The sequence below is a fragment of the Rhipicephalus sanguineus genome, chromosome 8, assembly GCF_013339695.2.
Source record: "Rhipicephalus sanguineus isolate Rsan-2018 chromosome 8, BIME_Rsan_1.4, whole genome shotgun sequence".
Classification (NCBI taxonomy): domain Eukaryota; kingdom Metazoa; phylum Arthropoda; class Arachnida; order Ixodida; family Ixodidae; genus Rhipicephalus; species Rhipicephalus sanguineus.
Genome location: NC_051183.1, coordinates 31,293,237 through 31,310,250, shown reverse-complemented (window position 1 = coordinate 31,310,250; position 17,014 = coordinate 31,293,237). Strand labels below are relative to the sequence as shown.

At 48.5% G+C, this 17,014-nt stretch overlaps 1 protein-coding gene across 1 annotated transcript; it reads right to left on the bottom strand.

Moving 5' to 3' along the window:
* Positions 1–4,345: 4,345 nt before the first annotated feature.
* LOC125759424 (uncharacterized PE-PGRS family protein PE_PGRS54-like) lies at positions 4,346–6,818 on the bottom strand. Its single transcript, XM_049418184.1, has 2 exons — positions 6,179–6,818; positions 4,346–5,659 (listed from the first exon to the last, which is right to left on the bottom strand). Exons 1-2 carry the CDS (start codon positions 6,816–6,818, stop codon positions 5,196–5,198), a joined length of 1,104 nt encoding a protein of 367 aa, XP_049274141.1. The 3' UTR covers positions 4,346–5,195.
* Between the last annotated feature and the right edge of the window lie 10,196 nt (positions 6,819–17,014).

Here is a 17,014-nt window from a genome sequence, read left to right as displayed (position 1 = left end):
GCGAGGGACGATTCATTGTATAAATCAAAGATGTGACATATTTTTAGAGGAGAACAGGATGCTAGAAAAACAGCAACCAGTGGAAATTACTGTTGCTCATGGACATCATGTTATACTTGAATTTCGAAGCGTAATTCTCATTTGAAATTTCACTTGACCGCTCTTTGCCAAACTTAAAGATTTCCATATTCATATCTAAGTATCTCGATGTGAGACGATTAAGCGTTGGGTAACTGGATTATATCATTCAGTTTATAGGATGGACATGTGGGATAAAGAATACGGTTTAAATAAGGGGCAAAATGACAACCACCAAACATTTAAAAATTACATATTGAATGTAAAACGTGTTTTATAACCAGTCTTTACTAGAGGTAGATCTATACGTACATGAAAAATGTAATGACTAAAGCTTTAATGCATATAAACAAAAGTTTGCTATAAAGGAAGCCCATTGGAATCGATCTAGCCATTTCCATAAATCCGATAAAATAATCATTTTGACAAGATAGTGTATGCAGCCTGTATCAACGCATGTGATTGCGGTCAACGCCTCTTTAGAGGAGGCGCCGGTGAGGCAAAGGGGAAAAAGTGCCTAGAACAGAAGACGAAAACTTAAAATACTGCGTGACGTTATGTAAGGTGTCTAGTTTCTATTAACAGTGTATCTATTAATATTCAGACGCAACAAGACTTGCGGGAGAGATTGTGCATACTTTAATAGAAAAACTTCAAGTAAACTGAAGGAACATGTTCACTATGCGTATCTACTGAAATTGCATGGATCACTGAATATGTGCCCACATACATAACAGAAGACCAAGAGAGTGCTCGGTGGTACGGCGAAAGAGCGAGGGTTTGTGATACACAAGCGGACTTTAAAATAAGTAGAAAGCTATGCATATGCCAAATAATAACATGGGAATGTACTCGGGTAAAGGAAATTCACCGAAGCATAAATATTAGTGTATACACATGCGGTAGGCATTCTCGACTCACGACCAGCAACTCATCAGTTTCAAGAAGCAGAAACAAGCACATAATAAACACTGATACTTGATATGCACTTCTTCAAAGCGTTGTGAAACGCGTAGTGAAACGCTACGCGTATCATGTCTTCCCTCTAGCCTGGCCTTTATTCCAACAGGCGAGCGGGTAACGCGGTGAAACAGCCAGGCGAGAGTCGGAGAGCTATTTTTCGATATGGATGGATGTTATGAGCGAGCCTCGCGCTAAAGCCACCACCTCGCGGTGTGTTAAAGCGCTGACGAAATTACACTTCTATTGAAAACGCGCCGAATGGGACGGTCGTAGCAACGGCGCGTCCTTTTCTTTTTTTTTTCGAGGCTGGTGGCACACATGTCACCGCCCCGTTATGAAGGGGACGCTCATGGCAACCATCCATCTATCCATCCATCCAATAACACTGTGCAAGGAAAGTGTGAAAGATAAAAGGCGCGTTCATGTGGCCTTGGTTATGTGTTTGGTGGTAGCTCAGTAGGTTAAACGCCCGCCCGCCATCTTCGCGGACCGAGAGGACATGGGTTCGACTCCTGTCAGCTTCTTGTTATAGCTTTTTTTTTTCTTGGCCATCTCATGGCATTCATTTTGCTGACGTGTTTGCGTGACGGAAATACGTCATGGAAGTCTTGGTGGACACCGGCATCACACACTTTCGTGTTAAAAAAATTCGGCAGATCCCACGTACCGTGGGAGTCGATGTTGTGCGAAGCATGCGGCGGGTAGGTGACTGTGACGTAACTTCTTTTACTGAGCGACACGTCACAAAATGACGCTAAAGATTTGTATAAATTTTATACGCACACACTTATATGTTGAAGAGCGGCATATGTGTAATATAACCAGTTGTTTACGGTTGGGTAACGCTGCCAATGGCAACGTGGGTATTACCAACACCAGAAGCGGTAAGCTGATATGTAGTGCTTATACGTGCCTCGAGAACGCACGCACGTTTCACGAAGCCGTGTGCATGTGTGCAAGAAGTTCTTGACAGTTCTTGAAAAAGGGCATCATCACCGTGATCAGTGAGCACCAGCAGCTGGTCATGACTTGTTATGGGATGCGGTCGTGATTGTGATGAGGGGTCCATGTGTAGTGAAGTATGTGGTATAGTAGAGCTTTTGGAATTCGTGGATGCCTTGGTCACTTCGTCGACAAACTGTCTGTCGACAGAGCCGGCGACATGTCGGAACCTGAAGCCACCCTTCGCGTTGGTGAGGTATAGGTCGTCGAGGCTGGTAGGCCTGGATAGTGCTACGTAGACCAACATCAGTGGATGGTGTTTGTCGTATTTGTAGACTACCTGGGCGTATGTGGCATACGTAGCCTAGTCTACAAAGTGGCTGTCAGTCAATCTGGCATCATCCTCGGTCAGCATGAGGTCATCGCCCAGCCTCGTAAGTAATGAAGAGGACGCTGCGTCATTCTGGTGGACGAATTGCACTTTACGGTGCGGTGATGTGGATATCATATGTAACTTTCGTTATTGTATTCCTCCGGGGTGGAGCAATGCTTCAATATAGCTTGCTGAATCATAGGAATACAAACGTAATGTTTATTAGACTGCTATAAAAGAGGAGCCAACACTGGAACCACAGACGTTAATATAACCAGTTGTTTACGGTTGGGTAACGCTGCCAATGGCAACGTGGGTATTACCAACACCAGAAGCGGTAAGCTGATATGTAGTGCTTATACGTGTTTCGAGAACGCACGCACGTTTCACGAACCCGTGTGCATGTGTGCAAGACGTTCTTGACAGTTCTTGAACAAGGGCATCATCACCGTGATCAGCGAGCACCAGCAGCTGATATAACGCCTGTATCGTAGAGTACACATCGTAGGAGTATCATGTAGTGTTCATTGCTTTCTTGTAAAGTTAGATAGCCAGCACTACAACCACAACTGACGTTGCACCGATATTACGCCTGCGTAGGCTGTTTTTCCAAACCAATTTATAGACCTGGCGTGGCTCAGTGGTAGAATACCTGATTGCCACGCAGAATGCTTGTGTTCGATTCCTGCTGGGATCGTAATTTTCATTTTTTCTATTTGTTGAGTCAACGCTGCCGATGTTGGTTTTCCTTAACGCTCTAGCATTTAGGTTACCAATGTCTGTTCTCACCGTTACTGGGTAGATATAAACTGTCAATCACCTGTGGCGCATACCCGTACACCGCGGCCCGTGGTAAACGGGTATGTGCCACACGTGTCTAGTGGAAAGGGTTTGACGACGTACGCCACAGGATTGTAACGTTATTCATGTCATGAACCGGCAATAATGTTCGTCAAATCCTCTTACCCTCCCATGCAAATTTTGGTCTACACCAAGTTAAGGAGGCGATCGTGAGAGCAACCAGACGTAGGCGGCTAGATAGATAGATAGATAGATAGATAGATAGATACGTAGATAGAAACGCTCAAAGTGCCAGAGGTTCGCTAAGAAATGCTTCGCATTTAAAAAACTTAGCATGAAGAAATTAGCATCATTAAATCTGTTTCTGCGAACAACACGAAGGACGCACGTCACTTACATTCCTATGCTCTGTCACAGTAAGAGGAACAGCCTGCTAAACGAGCTAGGCAAAGTTCAAGAGATAAGTAAGCTGTCAGACAAGTATGAATATGCATTTTCTATTACGTTATTTTCGTGCAGGAAGCTTATGCAAAGGTAATATGTGGGAATTCGTACAGCCACATCTGGATGCCCAACTTACCTCATGAAGCAGAAAGAAAGCTTTATGGTTTTGTGGTAAAAGTGGACAACATATTTTAGTAACACGGAATCTTAGGTTAAATTTATCATTTTTGCAATCACATGCTCTAAGTGCCCGCTTTAATGCAGACGCAATGATTAAAATATTTTGACTATGGAAAACTTTACTGGCGCTCCTCTTGCTAAATACTGTGTGTCATGAGAAATCTCTGAAACATTTTGAAGGCCCACAGCTGTATTCGATGTTCCAGCTTGCTACTACCCATTCTTTAATCATATCTACCGGGGAGCCAAGTTGATTGTTTATGAAGCCATGAAAAATGTTAAGACATTATGAAACTATGCTTTCATTTCTAAGCAGTTGTCACTACAATCATGTTAAAACTGGAGTACCAGCGACGCCTACTGGAAAACGTACAGTAGGTACAACAGCATGTCTACGCAGTGTGTTGCTGTTAGAGTATCGCATTTCATTCATCTATTAATAGAGAAACGTTTACATTGAAATTCACGTTGACGTTTCATTTCATGTTTACTAAAGTCTTACCTGCTTCTACAACTATAGTAGTTGGATGTAGTTGCGTGGTGAATGTGAAAAATCTCGCGACATTTCCAAATTGAAAGTTTATTTTATTGGTTCTTCTGAAGCGAATAACTAACGCCGGGAATGATGTCTTCGGTTGGCCCAAGCAATTTCGTGTTAATATCTTATTTACCAATATCCTGCTAAACCTGCTGCGTCCTACTTTTTCTCCATAAAATAAAATACAAATATGCTTTTCCTAATAAAAGTACTATGGCTGCATGCTGCTACCAACGCCTCCGATAACACTATGCTTGGAACGTGAGCGGCCAATGTGCTGACCTTTCCTCCCCTGTTCTCTCCTCCTTCTTGTTAGAGTGACTATCGCCTGTCGCGGCGTTCCCTTGTATACACGCACAGCCCTCCCAGCGGCCTCAGAGCAGCTGCCGACGTCATCTTACGTGAATAAGCGGTATGGTGACGAGCGCTCTTCCACTGCGCCCGGTCGCAACATGTGGCAGGAAGCGTGGTCTTCGCGACTGGTACCGGCAGGAAGCTCTCATGAAAAATAGAGCGACGTTCCCGGCATGTAATTAGAGGAGGCGCTGGCTGCTAAATCAAGCAGAAGAAATTACCGCGCTGTAAAATAGCAAGCTCCGAGAAGTAATATGGCATTTTTACATCGGGTGACTCATTGTGTTCATACCTCCACGTCGAGGGACATGAGGCGTGAGATAAAAAAACATAATTCTTGGTGCAAATTAGAAAACAGGCGCCCCATGACCTTCCAAGCTAAAAATATCCAGGGTTAGCTTGTACGGTTGAATACCATGAATAACTTCCGAAGCTGGGCCAACCGTAACTGAGACTACCGGTGAAGGCTTTGCTCCAAAGATAGAACCTCAGGCCTGCCATGTCATGCTGTGCTGCAACAGGTCAAGGCGTAGCCCACGGATTAAAGTCAAAGCTAGTGAGTCCATAATTTGGAGGGCTAAACGTTTGTGGAAACCATGAGGAGTACCCCAAACTGGCCCCACTATAACGTATCGGCGTTGATGAGGAAGTGTCCAAAGGGTAGGGCAGGAATGAAGCCGCACCTTGTGCAGTGCTTGTAGCCGCACTCAGATCTGCGTGTGTGGTGTCAGGCAAGTGATAACGAGGAGGAGACCCGACAAGTACGGGTAAAGCTGGTGCTGGTAGACCTGTTGGCGTAGCCTCGACAACCCCTCCAGGAGTATCGGAAGCACCAACTGACAGTCCACCATGTGCATTTGTTAGATTGTCGAGTATTAGTTCGCGTCCGCCAGATTCAGTAGCCGGGGATATGACACTGCCATCTTTTCCTGAGGTAGCAGCAGGAAGTGTACCTTCTGCAACTGCAGTTACTGCTAACTCTCCAGGTCCTGGAGTACCAGCAGCGCCACTTGAAGGTCCACTAAGCGTCGTTGTTCTATTGGTGGATACTAGTTCTCTCTTGCCAGCTTCAGTAGCTGATTTTGGGAGATTGCCTCCTGTTTCTGAGGTCGCAGGTAGCAGAGTACCCCCTGCACCTACCGCAACTGCTAACCCTCCAGCTCCTGGAGTACCAGCAGAGCCACTTGACGGTTCACTAAGCGTACTTGTTCCATTGGCGGAGACCGGTTCATTTTTGCCAGCGTCAGTATCTGTGGTTATGAGGTTTCCCGTTCCTGAGGTCACTGAAGAAAAGGTACCCCCTGCACCTACGGCAACTGCTAACCCTCCAGCTCCTGGAGTACCAGCAGAGACACTTGACGGTCCACTAAGCACACTTGTTCCATTGGTGGACACCCGTTCACTATTGCCAGCTTTAGTATCTGTGTGTATGGCGTTGCCTCCCATTCCTGAGGTCACTGGAGAAAGAGTACCCCCTGCACCTACGGCAACTGCTAATCCTCCAGCTCCTGGAGTACCAGCAGAAACACTTGACGGCCCACTAAGCGTACTTGTTCCATTAGTGGACACCCGTTCACTTTTGCCAGCTTCAGTATCTGTGTTTATGAGGTTGCCTCCCGTTCCTGAGGTCACTGGCGGAAGAGTACCCCCTGCACCTACGGCAACTGCTAGCCCTCCAGCGCCTGGAGTTCCAGCAGAGACACTTGACGGTCCACTAAGCGTACTTGTTCCATTGGTGGACACCCGTTCACTTTTGCCAGCTTCAGTATCTGTATTTATGAGGTTGCCTCCCGTTCCTGAGGTCACTGGAGGAAGAGTACCCCCTGCGCCTACGGCAACTGCTAACCGTCCAGCTCCTGGAGTACCAGCAGAGACACTTGACGGTCCACTAAGCGTACTTGTTCCATTAGTGGACACACGTTCACTTTTGCCAGCTGCAGTAGATGAGTTTATCAGGTTGCCTCCCGTTCCTGAGGTCGCTAGGGGAAGAGTACCCCCTGCACCTACGGCGACTGCTAACCCTCCAGCTCCTGAAGCACCACTTGGCCGCACACCCTGGATGCTTGGTCCTCTACTTGCCGATATATTTTGCGTAGAAACAGGCGACGCTGCAACCACTGATTGCCCCGAGACACGGCCTGGCATATTCGGGGTTTCAGTAGGCTGTCTTTCTCCACCAGTATGCTCAGTCTTGCTAGACATAAGGAGGGAACACATTTTCTGAAGAACGCACGTCTTCTTGCCGTCTCGCTCCAGTTCAGCGTATCCTTTATTGCAGACGCATGCGCCTTTGCTGTTACATTTGATGTCACATGCCTTTGGTGGGTTTTGTCCACACTTGGGAAGGCAATTTGAAACGCACGACTGGAAACTTGAGTTTGCTGGACATTTTGAATGACAATTGCTGATCTGCATGCACATGCCGGGGAACCTTGGATTCCTGCATATAAAAATAGCATGCTTTCATTGTTTAAATATAAATAATAGGTACAAAGAATATATTCCTCATTTGTCTTCCTCACCATCAAAAAGTATAGGTGTACTGACTGCTAAATAGTACATGCTCTATGCGAGACAATCAATTCAATCATAGGTTGAAGTCAAACATTCACGCATACAGAAATAAAAAAGCCAACTAAAATTCATGCTGTGTTTTGACTAACGTAAGACTTAGAGCGGAAACAATATCAAAACTTCACGAACGTTAATATGAGTGCATGTTTCGTGCACACTGACCAGCAGACTCTCCTATGGTTCTAATTACTCGTAAAAAGGCACTGCACTAATGGTGGAATGGCCACTAGGAGATTAAACGTGCTTGCGTATTCAATAAAAAGATTATGAACGCAGGAAAACTCATGATTATGTATTATTATGAAATGTTACAGCCTTTTATAGATAGATAAATAGCTGAAAACCGCAATTTGGCCTTCGAAGAGCTGTGATCGGGAATTATCTGATATATTAAAGGCGTTCGAAACCGCATACTGCCATCTTTTCTTTCCCAAGGTGCACACAAATGCTGAAGCCATGGAAAGCATCGCGAGCACGGTTCGTAATATTTTAATGAAATGGAGTAATTATGACACAAAGGGAAATCAAATGGACGTACAAACACACCGGTGGTGGAGACTCCATCCACAAACCAGACATTGGGCTCAGTATCGAACGTGGTGGTGATATAAAATTATACTCGTACTCTCATGCGAGTGTCCGTCAAACTGGATGTAGAATGTTCTTGTGTAATAACAGCCCACACTACATAAATATACTTTACTAAATCTTGTTGTACTCCTGAAAAGCTATTTTGTGAGAACAAATTGCACATTCACACAGATCAAAGAGTACTTACACTACATAGCCAGGCGGACAGTCACAGCCTGATGTGCAAGGCTTGTTACATGGCGAGCCGAATGGCCTTTCACAGGTTGTCGGGCATGCAGGCATGCATGTGCGATAGTCTCTTTGCCATCGGAACTTGCAAGGGAAGCACTTCATGCGTGGAATGCAGTCGCCCCAAGAGTTTCGAAGGTAACCCCGCTTGCAAAGGCAGGTACGTAGCTTTTGGCGCTGCCAAGTGGGTGTGAACAATGGTCTGCAGAAGGAGTCCTGCTCGGGTTTACCCTTTACTGGAACTTCCAAGGGTCCGCAGGCGGCACGGCCACATCCTCCGGATTCTGCAAATGCAAACTAATTTTAGCCTTGATGCGCGCTTCAAACCAAGTAAATAAAAGAAAAATGTGTTGTATCGCGTTGCGTCGCTATCTGAAATTCGGTACTGGTCTCCGCTTAATGCTTACACCTTTCACGAACTGTGCCTGGGCAGGCGCTAACGTGAGAATTCTAATGCAGCTTTGCACTGGAAGCCGCCGTAGCCAAAAATATTCGCCATTGAAGTTAGTTCGCAATGTAACAGAGTATTGCAATGCATCCTTACTTTTGAATTGTAAATTAACAATAGGTTAAGTATTGTATCTTTTTGAAACTGTCGATATCATAATTACATTACAGTGATAATACAAATGGCAGATATCTGATATGAAAATGATCAGATGTAAGCTGATCAATCTTGAAGACAATAACTGTGAAGAAAACGAAGTGTTACGCTTAATGTGACCTGCGCGTTTCTTATAAATGGCAGTATGCCCAAAAGTGTCCTTGTTGGTGAAGGCTTGACACCTGCCAACAGGCGCGGCACTTAAGCATTCGGATGCGATAACCTCATAGCTCGCTCAAGCGGCCCCCCTTTTTATCATGTGACCATTAACACTGCGAATGGCGTGATTTTGTTAGAACAATCGGTTGTCGCTTTGAACAGCTATGAAAGGGATTGAAACATCAACTTTGTGGCTTGCGCGTAGTTTCTTTCAAACGTTTCCCATTGGTCCATGAACCATGTCACATGTTCGAGGATGCATGCCTCGTAGATAAAAAAATCAGTTTCGCCGCAAGGGCGAAGTAATGAGTGCGACAGCATCAAAATATAATGCCACACAAAGAACAGCAAGCAGCTCGATACTTTCAGCGCGCCGCTCAAATTCAAATGACTCACAAAAAGAACACAGACAGGACAACAGCGAACTAACAATGGTCACAGCTCGACCACAGCCGCTTGATTAAAAGCACTTGTTTTAGTCGAGTAGCCGTGGCTCGACTATTGCTCGAATGCTCGAAAAGGATGCTCGAATCGAAGGATGCTCGAAAAGAACGCACAGGTATACACAAGACTAGCGCCAACGAAGAACTGTCACAGTTGTTACTTCTTCGTGTTTGAGGAGCACGCTACAACTCAAAGCTCTCAGATGTTTTTGAAAGACGATAGTCTTTCTTGGGATACTTAAACGAAGAAATATTGGTCTGTCTGTCTTCCTGTTTGTCGGCACGTCTCTCGATTCAGCCACTCGGCCAAAGTTGAACCACTTGCCCAAGGGCCAGCCATCTTGAACTGGTACGGCTGTTCATACTTGTGAACGTTGTCGATCAAAAAGTAAATATCACGCATATCTGAGGCGCTACATCGCTAGGTAAGTATTAGGTGGTGTGTTCCTTTAATAGAAAATGCATACATACGTAACTCTAAAGACCCTAGTTTCTTAAGCTGCGCTGAAAATGCGACTGCGCTGATACTTGCCTTCCTCCGTGCCCTCTGCACGAGCTCATTGTTGTGTTTCGGTTTCGGTTCTGTATTGCACTGTACGAATGCCATGAGGCGCCGCTCTGGCATTCCTGTTTTACACAGGCGACGTGTAAATAAAAGAGTGTGTGGAGAGTACTAGTTGAGTGCGGACGTCTCTTCTGCTTCAGCGCTTCGCACCAAACCGCGTGTTCGGGCTGGCTGGCGTCCCCGCCGGTCGCGTTGGTCACCGCCGGTCTTTGCCTGCTGCTGCGCCGGGACTACCAGCCCGCAACACAGCACTCATGTTTCCCGACATATTACCAGATGGCGTCCATATCTCACGCAGCGCCTCTTCTATCGTCTTTAGACGACATTTGCAGCGAAGCACGCAGATACGCGGCCAATTTTTTTCTTGAATACTTCAGCGCGTGGAGTGACCCCTCCACGTCTCCTGTCACGCGGTGGCGTTCGACGCATTGTTTACGCGGCGTTCCACATCGCGAGTGGGTACAGAAATGGGCTACATTTAGTGCGCGTCTTCAGGGCAGTTCTCAAACGGAAGCAAAATATGGGAGCGTTGCTTTAAAGCACACCCTTCGAGAAATCTCGCGGGTGACACTGCACACGCTGAAGTACCTCCGAGCTCTGCGTACCACCTGAGTTAAATCGTGTATATTGCCACGCGCTTAATATGCCAGCGAGAAAGAGGCAGACGAAGACGCAGTAGCTCTCGCGCCAGTGCCTTTGTTTTGGCTGTGCTGTGCCGACCCCGTTCGGGACTTGGGGCCTTGTATCGCCGCCTTGTGCACGTCGCCTTTGTATTAAACGTGACATTTTATTGGTGGAGGCGCTGGGTAATCTCACCTATGCATCAGACCCCTTCCAGTAGCAGGAACGCGAACCAGAAACCGGAACTTACGCCAGTACACCGTGCTAGCCGGAGAATTCGGGGACTGGCCCCCGAGATTGTGCCCTGCTGTACAACTTCAACGTCGACAGGTATGGAGGATACTACTGCGCTCACCCCTGCTGCCATCCCTGCTGCTGCAGCTGCAGGTGCACCCGCTTACTACACACTGCAAAAACCGCGCGTGCCGAGTCCCTTCCGTGGTGGTCTTTTTGAAGACGTGGAAGACTGGCTGGCTGAGTTCGAGCACGTAGCGGATTTCAATGGATGGGACGAAGACGCGAAACTCAGGAATGTCTACTTCAGTCTTCTGGATGGTGCTCGTACATGGTTCCAGAACCGCAAGGGCCTCCTAACATCATGGCGCGAGTTCTGTCGCAGGCTCCTCGAGACGTACTCCAGCCCTGATCGTCGAGAGCGAGCTGAATGGGCCCTCCAGTCCCGCATTCAGATGCCTAATGAAGGTGTGGCTATGTACGTGGAGGATATGGTCCATCTGTTCAACCGAGACAATCCAAACATGCCGGAAGACAAGAAGCTGCGACACTTGATGCGAGGTGTGAAAGAGCAGCTCTTTGGTGGACTCATTCGTAGTCCGCCGAAGACGGTTGCGGAGTTCCTCACTGAAGCCGTCGCCATGGAGAAGGCGCTGCAGCAGCGGAACCAGTATGATCGGCAAGTGAATGCTACCTATACTACCAGCCTAGGATCATTCCCGACTGACGTGGAAACGCTTCGGCAGCTTATACGTTCGGTTGTCCGCGACGAACTGCAACAGTTGCACCAGGCGCAGCAGCAGCCTACCACTAACTGCATCGCCAGCATCACACACGAAGAAGTGCAGCATGCGCTCGGAGCGCATCGTCGCGAAGCACCTGTTCAGGTTCCTGCACCACTTCAGGCGTTCGCACCTTCAAGTGAACCTCGACGTGTGAGTTACGCCGACGCTTTGAGACGCACCGTCCCGTCGTCGGTGACACCACCTCCGGTGAGCGGCTTCCAGCACGCCAGTTATGCCGACACATTCGGACACATCTCACCCGCAACAGTGCCGCTATCGGCAGCAACCCCGTATGCCACACTTCAGTCTGCACAGGCGGTTCCTTATTTTGAGGACACTCGGCCCGCAGCGCGTAAATCCGACATTTGGCGCATGCCGGACCGACGACCGCTCTGCTACCACTGTGGTGAGGCGGGTCACGTGTACCGAGAGTGCCAGTACCGGCGACTTGGCCTTCAGGGTTTTCCTGCCAATTCACCCCGTCCCCGGTTCGGACAGCGACCACCCGAAATTGAAGATTTTATCGCTCGGCAGCGTCTACCACTCAGGCGTCAGTCGCGTTCACCATCACCACGGTCGCCATCCTATTCGGGCAACAGGAGTCGGATGCCGCAAGGACGATCTCCGAGCCCTCACCTGGAAAACTGACGCCAGCGACCTTTCGAGGCGAGGCCGCTGATTATCGACGTGATGAAGACCTCGACCTCCAATCGACGAGACATCGGACCGATGGAAATTCGACGACGCATGTATCCCAGCCTGGCGACATTTCAGTGGACATACCTGTGCTTATCGACGGTCGGAATGTAACTGCTCTAGTAGATACTGGCGCTGACTACTCGATTATTAGCGGAAAATTGGCCAGCCTACTGAAGAAAGTTATCATGCCTTAGACAGGGTCCCACGTACGCACTGCTGGAGGACATGTTGTCACGCCGCTTGGTGTGTGCACTGCGAGGCTACAAATACGAAGTTCCACGTTTTTGGTCAGCTCCCTCGTGCTACGCGAATGCTCCCGCGAATTAATTCTCGGAATGGACTTTCTTCGGGAATACGGTGCCATAATCGACCTACGCAGACGCTGCATTTCCTTTTCTACAGTCAACGCTACGTCAAAGGACACCTGCCGCCGTACAGCCGCCCTTCGTGTTTCCGACGACAGTGTGACAATACCACCTCGTGCAAGTATCATGATTCAGGTGTCTTCCGAAGGAACAAGTGATGGTGAAACACTGGCAGAGTGCAACGTCTCCCTGTTGCTGGCGCTTGGAATTTCTGTGGCACGAGGCATCGTTGACATTAGGAACGGTCAAGCCGAGGTCATGATCACGAATTTCACAAATGAGCATCGTCACCTGTTCCGTGGCACTGCCGTCGCCTACGCTGAAGCCTTGAAGGACGTCATTGAGTGTTTTACGTGTGAAGACAGTAGCCGCGATGGACAAGCCGTAACAGATGTTGACATCAACAACGCACTGTCAGAAGAGCACAAGAAGGCCTTGCGAGAGCTGTTACTTGAATTCAGGACGTGCTTTGCTCAATCGTCTAAAGTGAGTCAGACGCCAATCACGCAGCACAGGATAATCACTTACGATGACGCAAGACCTATCCACCAACAGCCATACCGTGTCTCGCAGAAAGAACGCGCAGCCATTAAGGAGCAAGTCAAGGAAATGATCGAAGATGGCGTTATCCAGCCTTCGAACAGTCCGTGGTCATCACCCGTCGTCCTGGTCAAGAAGAAGGATGGTACGCTTCGCTTCTGTGTCGATTACAGAAAGCTCAACAACGTCACAAAAAAAGACGTTTATCCGCTGCCGCGTATTGATGACTCTCTTGACCGGCTACGGCGAGCGAAGTATTTTTCTTCCCTTGATTTGAAGAGTGGCTATTGGCAAATCGAGGTTGATGAACGCGACCGTGAAAAAACAGCCTTTGTCACGCCGGATGGCCTCTATGAATTTCGAGTGCTCCCGTTTGGTCTCTGCTCTGCGCCAGCTACCTTCCAAAGCATTATGGACACTGTGTTAGCCGACTTAAAGTGGCAAAGCTGCCTTGTCTACTTAGATGACGTGGTCGTATTTTCAGCCAGCTTCTCCGAACATCTGAAGCGACTACGACAAGTACTCGAGGCAATCCGGTCGGCTAACCTTACGTTAAAGCCACAGAAATGCCACTTTGGCTACGAAGAACTGAAGTTCCTTGGGCATCTTGTGAGCGCGGAAGGCGTTCGTCCTGACCCCGAGAAAACCACCGCTGTAGCAGCCTTCCCGACTCCTGCCGATAAGAAAAGTGTTCGGCGGTTCCTTGGGCTATGTGCATACTACCGGCGCTTTATAGGCAATTTTTCGAAAATTGCCGAACCACTTACTCGACTCACTAGAGCCGACACACCATTCGTTTGGAGCTCTGAACAAGAAACTGCATTCACCGAGCTTCGCCATCGCCTGGCATCACCTCCTGTTCTTGGGCACTTCGACGAGGAAGCCGAAACAGAAATTCACACCGACGCCAGTAACATCGGTCTGGGCGCGGTACTCGTGCAGCGGCAGGAGGGAGTTGAAAGAGTCATCGCTTACGCAAGTCGCACCCTATCACGCCCGGAGTCCAACTACAGTACCACGGAGAAGGAGTGCCTTGCCGTCGTATGGGCACTTGCTAAATTTCGACCGTACCTCAATGGCCGCCCATTCAAGATAGTGACGGATCATCACTCGCTGTGCTGGCTCGCGAACTTACGAGACCCTTCCGGACGACTAGCACGGTGGAGCTTACGTCTGCAGGAGTACGACGTCACTATCGTGTATAAGTCAGGTCACGCACACGAAGATGCAGACACGTTATCACGCGCGCCAGTTGAACCTCCCGCTCAACACCTCGAAGATGACTGCCCTTTTCTTGGAGCCGTAAGCATAACAGACTTAGCTACACGGCAGCGAGCAGACGCTGGATTGCGACCTATAATGGAACATCTAGAAGGCCGCAACGTATCTCTGCCCCCGAATATCGCCCTCGGATTGTCATCCTTTTGTTTGCGACAGGGCGTGTTGTACAAGAAGAACGCTGCTGCCAGCAACAAAACTTATCTATTGGTCGTTCCAGCAGGGCTTCGTGACGAAATTCTATTTGCCTGTCACGACGAACCTTCATCTGGCCACCTGGGCATCACCCGAACCCTCGCTAGGGTACGCAAGTCATACTACTGGCCGAAACTTGCCGCTTGCGTTAAACAATACGTTCAAGCCTGCCGCGAATGCCAGCGCCGAAAGTCCCCATCTGTTAAGCCTGCGGGGTTACTTAACCCTATCCAGCCACCCAGAACACCCTTCGATCAAGTCGGCATGGACCTCCTGGGCCCGTTTCCCTTGTCGTCTTCGGGAAACAAGTGGATAATCGTCGCTACAGATTATTTAACCCGCTACGCTGAAACGAAGGCTCTTCCCAAAGGCACAGCTTCCGAAATCGCTCAGTTTTTCACAGAGAGCTTTGTACTACGCCACGGCGCTCCATCCTGCGTTATCACAGACCGAGGAACGGCGTTTACGGCAAGGCTCCTTGAGCAGGTTTTTCAGCTAAGTTGCACCACGCATCGCAAGACAACAGCCTATCACCCACAGACAAACGAATTGACCGAAAGGCTGAACAAAACGATAACTGATATGCTGTCTATGTACACAGACGTACAGCACAAGACGTGGGATGAGGTGCTGCCTTACGTAACATTCGCGTACAATACCGCTACGCAAGAGACCACACGCTTCACGCCGTTTCGTCTGCTATACGGTCGTGATGTTCAGACGATGTTGGATGCAATGCTCCCCTGCGACATTGACAACATCGACAATCTTGACGAAGATGCTGAGTGTTTTGTGCAACGAGCCGAGGAAGCACGCCAACTGGCCCGCGTGAACATCAAGAAACAACAGGACGTCGACACACGGCGCTACAACCTCCGCCACAGACAAGTCGATTACCAACCGGGTGACCAAGTGTTGGTATGGACCCCCGTGCGCCGCAAAGGTCTTTCTGAAAAGCTTCTCAGTCGGTATTTCGGCCCTTACAAAGTGCTACGACGAGTGAGCGACGTCAACTACGAAGTCCTTCCGGACGGAAGCCAATCACCACGACGCCGACAGCCACGACCCGAGATTGTGCACGTGGTGCGGTTAAAACCATACTACACATTGTGACATTGATGACATTAGGTTTTCGTTTATGTTTACCGTGAATGCTTCGTTGAGCATCGAGGCGATGCTCCTGCGGGAGGAGGGGCAATGCCACGCGCTTAATATGCCAGCGAGAAAGAGGCAGACGAAGACGCAGTAGCTCTCGCGCCAGTGCCTTTGTTTTGGCTGTGCTGTGCCGACCCCGTTCGGGACTTGGGGCCTTGTATCGCCGCCTTGTGCACGTCGCCTTTGTATTAAACGTGACAATATAAATAGCTCGCCGTTAGTATACTGAACCACCAGTGGCACGTGGCCGAATTGTTTAGAGCGGCGCGCTTCGGAACCAGGGGTCGCAGGGTCATATGCCGGTGGCGCGCTTCGAAAATGTTTTCATCTGATTTATTTTTCTTTGGGAGTTTTATTTATATCTACATATATATGTACATATTCGGGACATGACGGTGACGACGACGGCAAAAACCCGCCGAAAAGTGTTCATATAAGTGGTATCGCAATAACACTTTATTATCGCATTATTTATGTGAACAACTTGCGGTTTCGGTTTTCTGTCGCAAGTTGGACTGCGACGTCACTATCTAGGACGATTGGTCACGTGACCACACAATGCCATGGTGCACGCACTGCTACATGATCTGCTGTCACACACACATGAAGGATGCTTCAACGGTCGAGCTCGCTTGACGATGCGATGCGCTTTTCAGAACACCAGCCGGCTTGGCTAGTTCGGCAGAGAAAAACTAGCGAAGGCGGGTTCGCAGCCGATGCTCGCTAGGCTTGCCCGCTGCAGCGGTGCCTGGTGTGACCTTTCACCGCGCGTCATTCAAATGATGCATGACGGCACTACAACTTTCGTCATAGTTCCTACGCACTGACGTCGCTGTCAGTCTCGCTAGTGATGGATCTCGATCGCAAGAACGAGTATTGAGGCAGTATTTGAAAGCGACCTAAAATATGTTTTCAGAGCGTGCTGTGTCCAACGCGTCGGGCTGTATCTTCTTGCGCACAGAGGAAGCCTACAGCAGGCTCTTCATAACCTCGAAATATGGTGTCTCAGTCGCTCTAAAGCAAGCGCTAGTAACTTCCACAATTTAGTGAAACTATGGCACGGGAGGTGGCCAACCATCACAACATTTGTTGAGTAGTGAATTTTATGCATCGCGGTTCCTTTATCGCTCCTATTTAAACCTATTGTCATCGCATATGTATGCGCACATGTGTTTTTTTCACGATTCCTATCCTTCGCATTATTACGTGTTGTACCTGTCAAAAGTCAGCGCTCTTTCTCTCTTCCGCTGTGGCCGCCACTTTATTAACTGATAGCAGCGTTATTAATATATAAAACTTCAAGAA

Bases quoted from the DNA above. Each gene is read 5' to 3' on its own strand.
- LOC125759424 (XM_049418184.1), bottom strand. From the start codon at position 6,818: ATGCCAGGCCGTGTCTCGGGGCAATCAGTGGTTGCAGCGTCGCCTGTT. The intron at 5,660-6,178 runs CTGGAGGATTAG...GTACTCCAGGAC, and splicing joins TTCTGCTGGTACTCCAGGAG to CTGGAGAGTTAGCAGTAACT.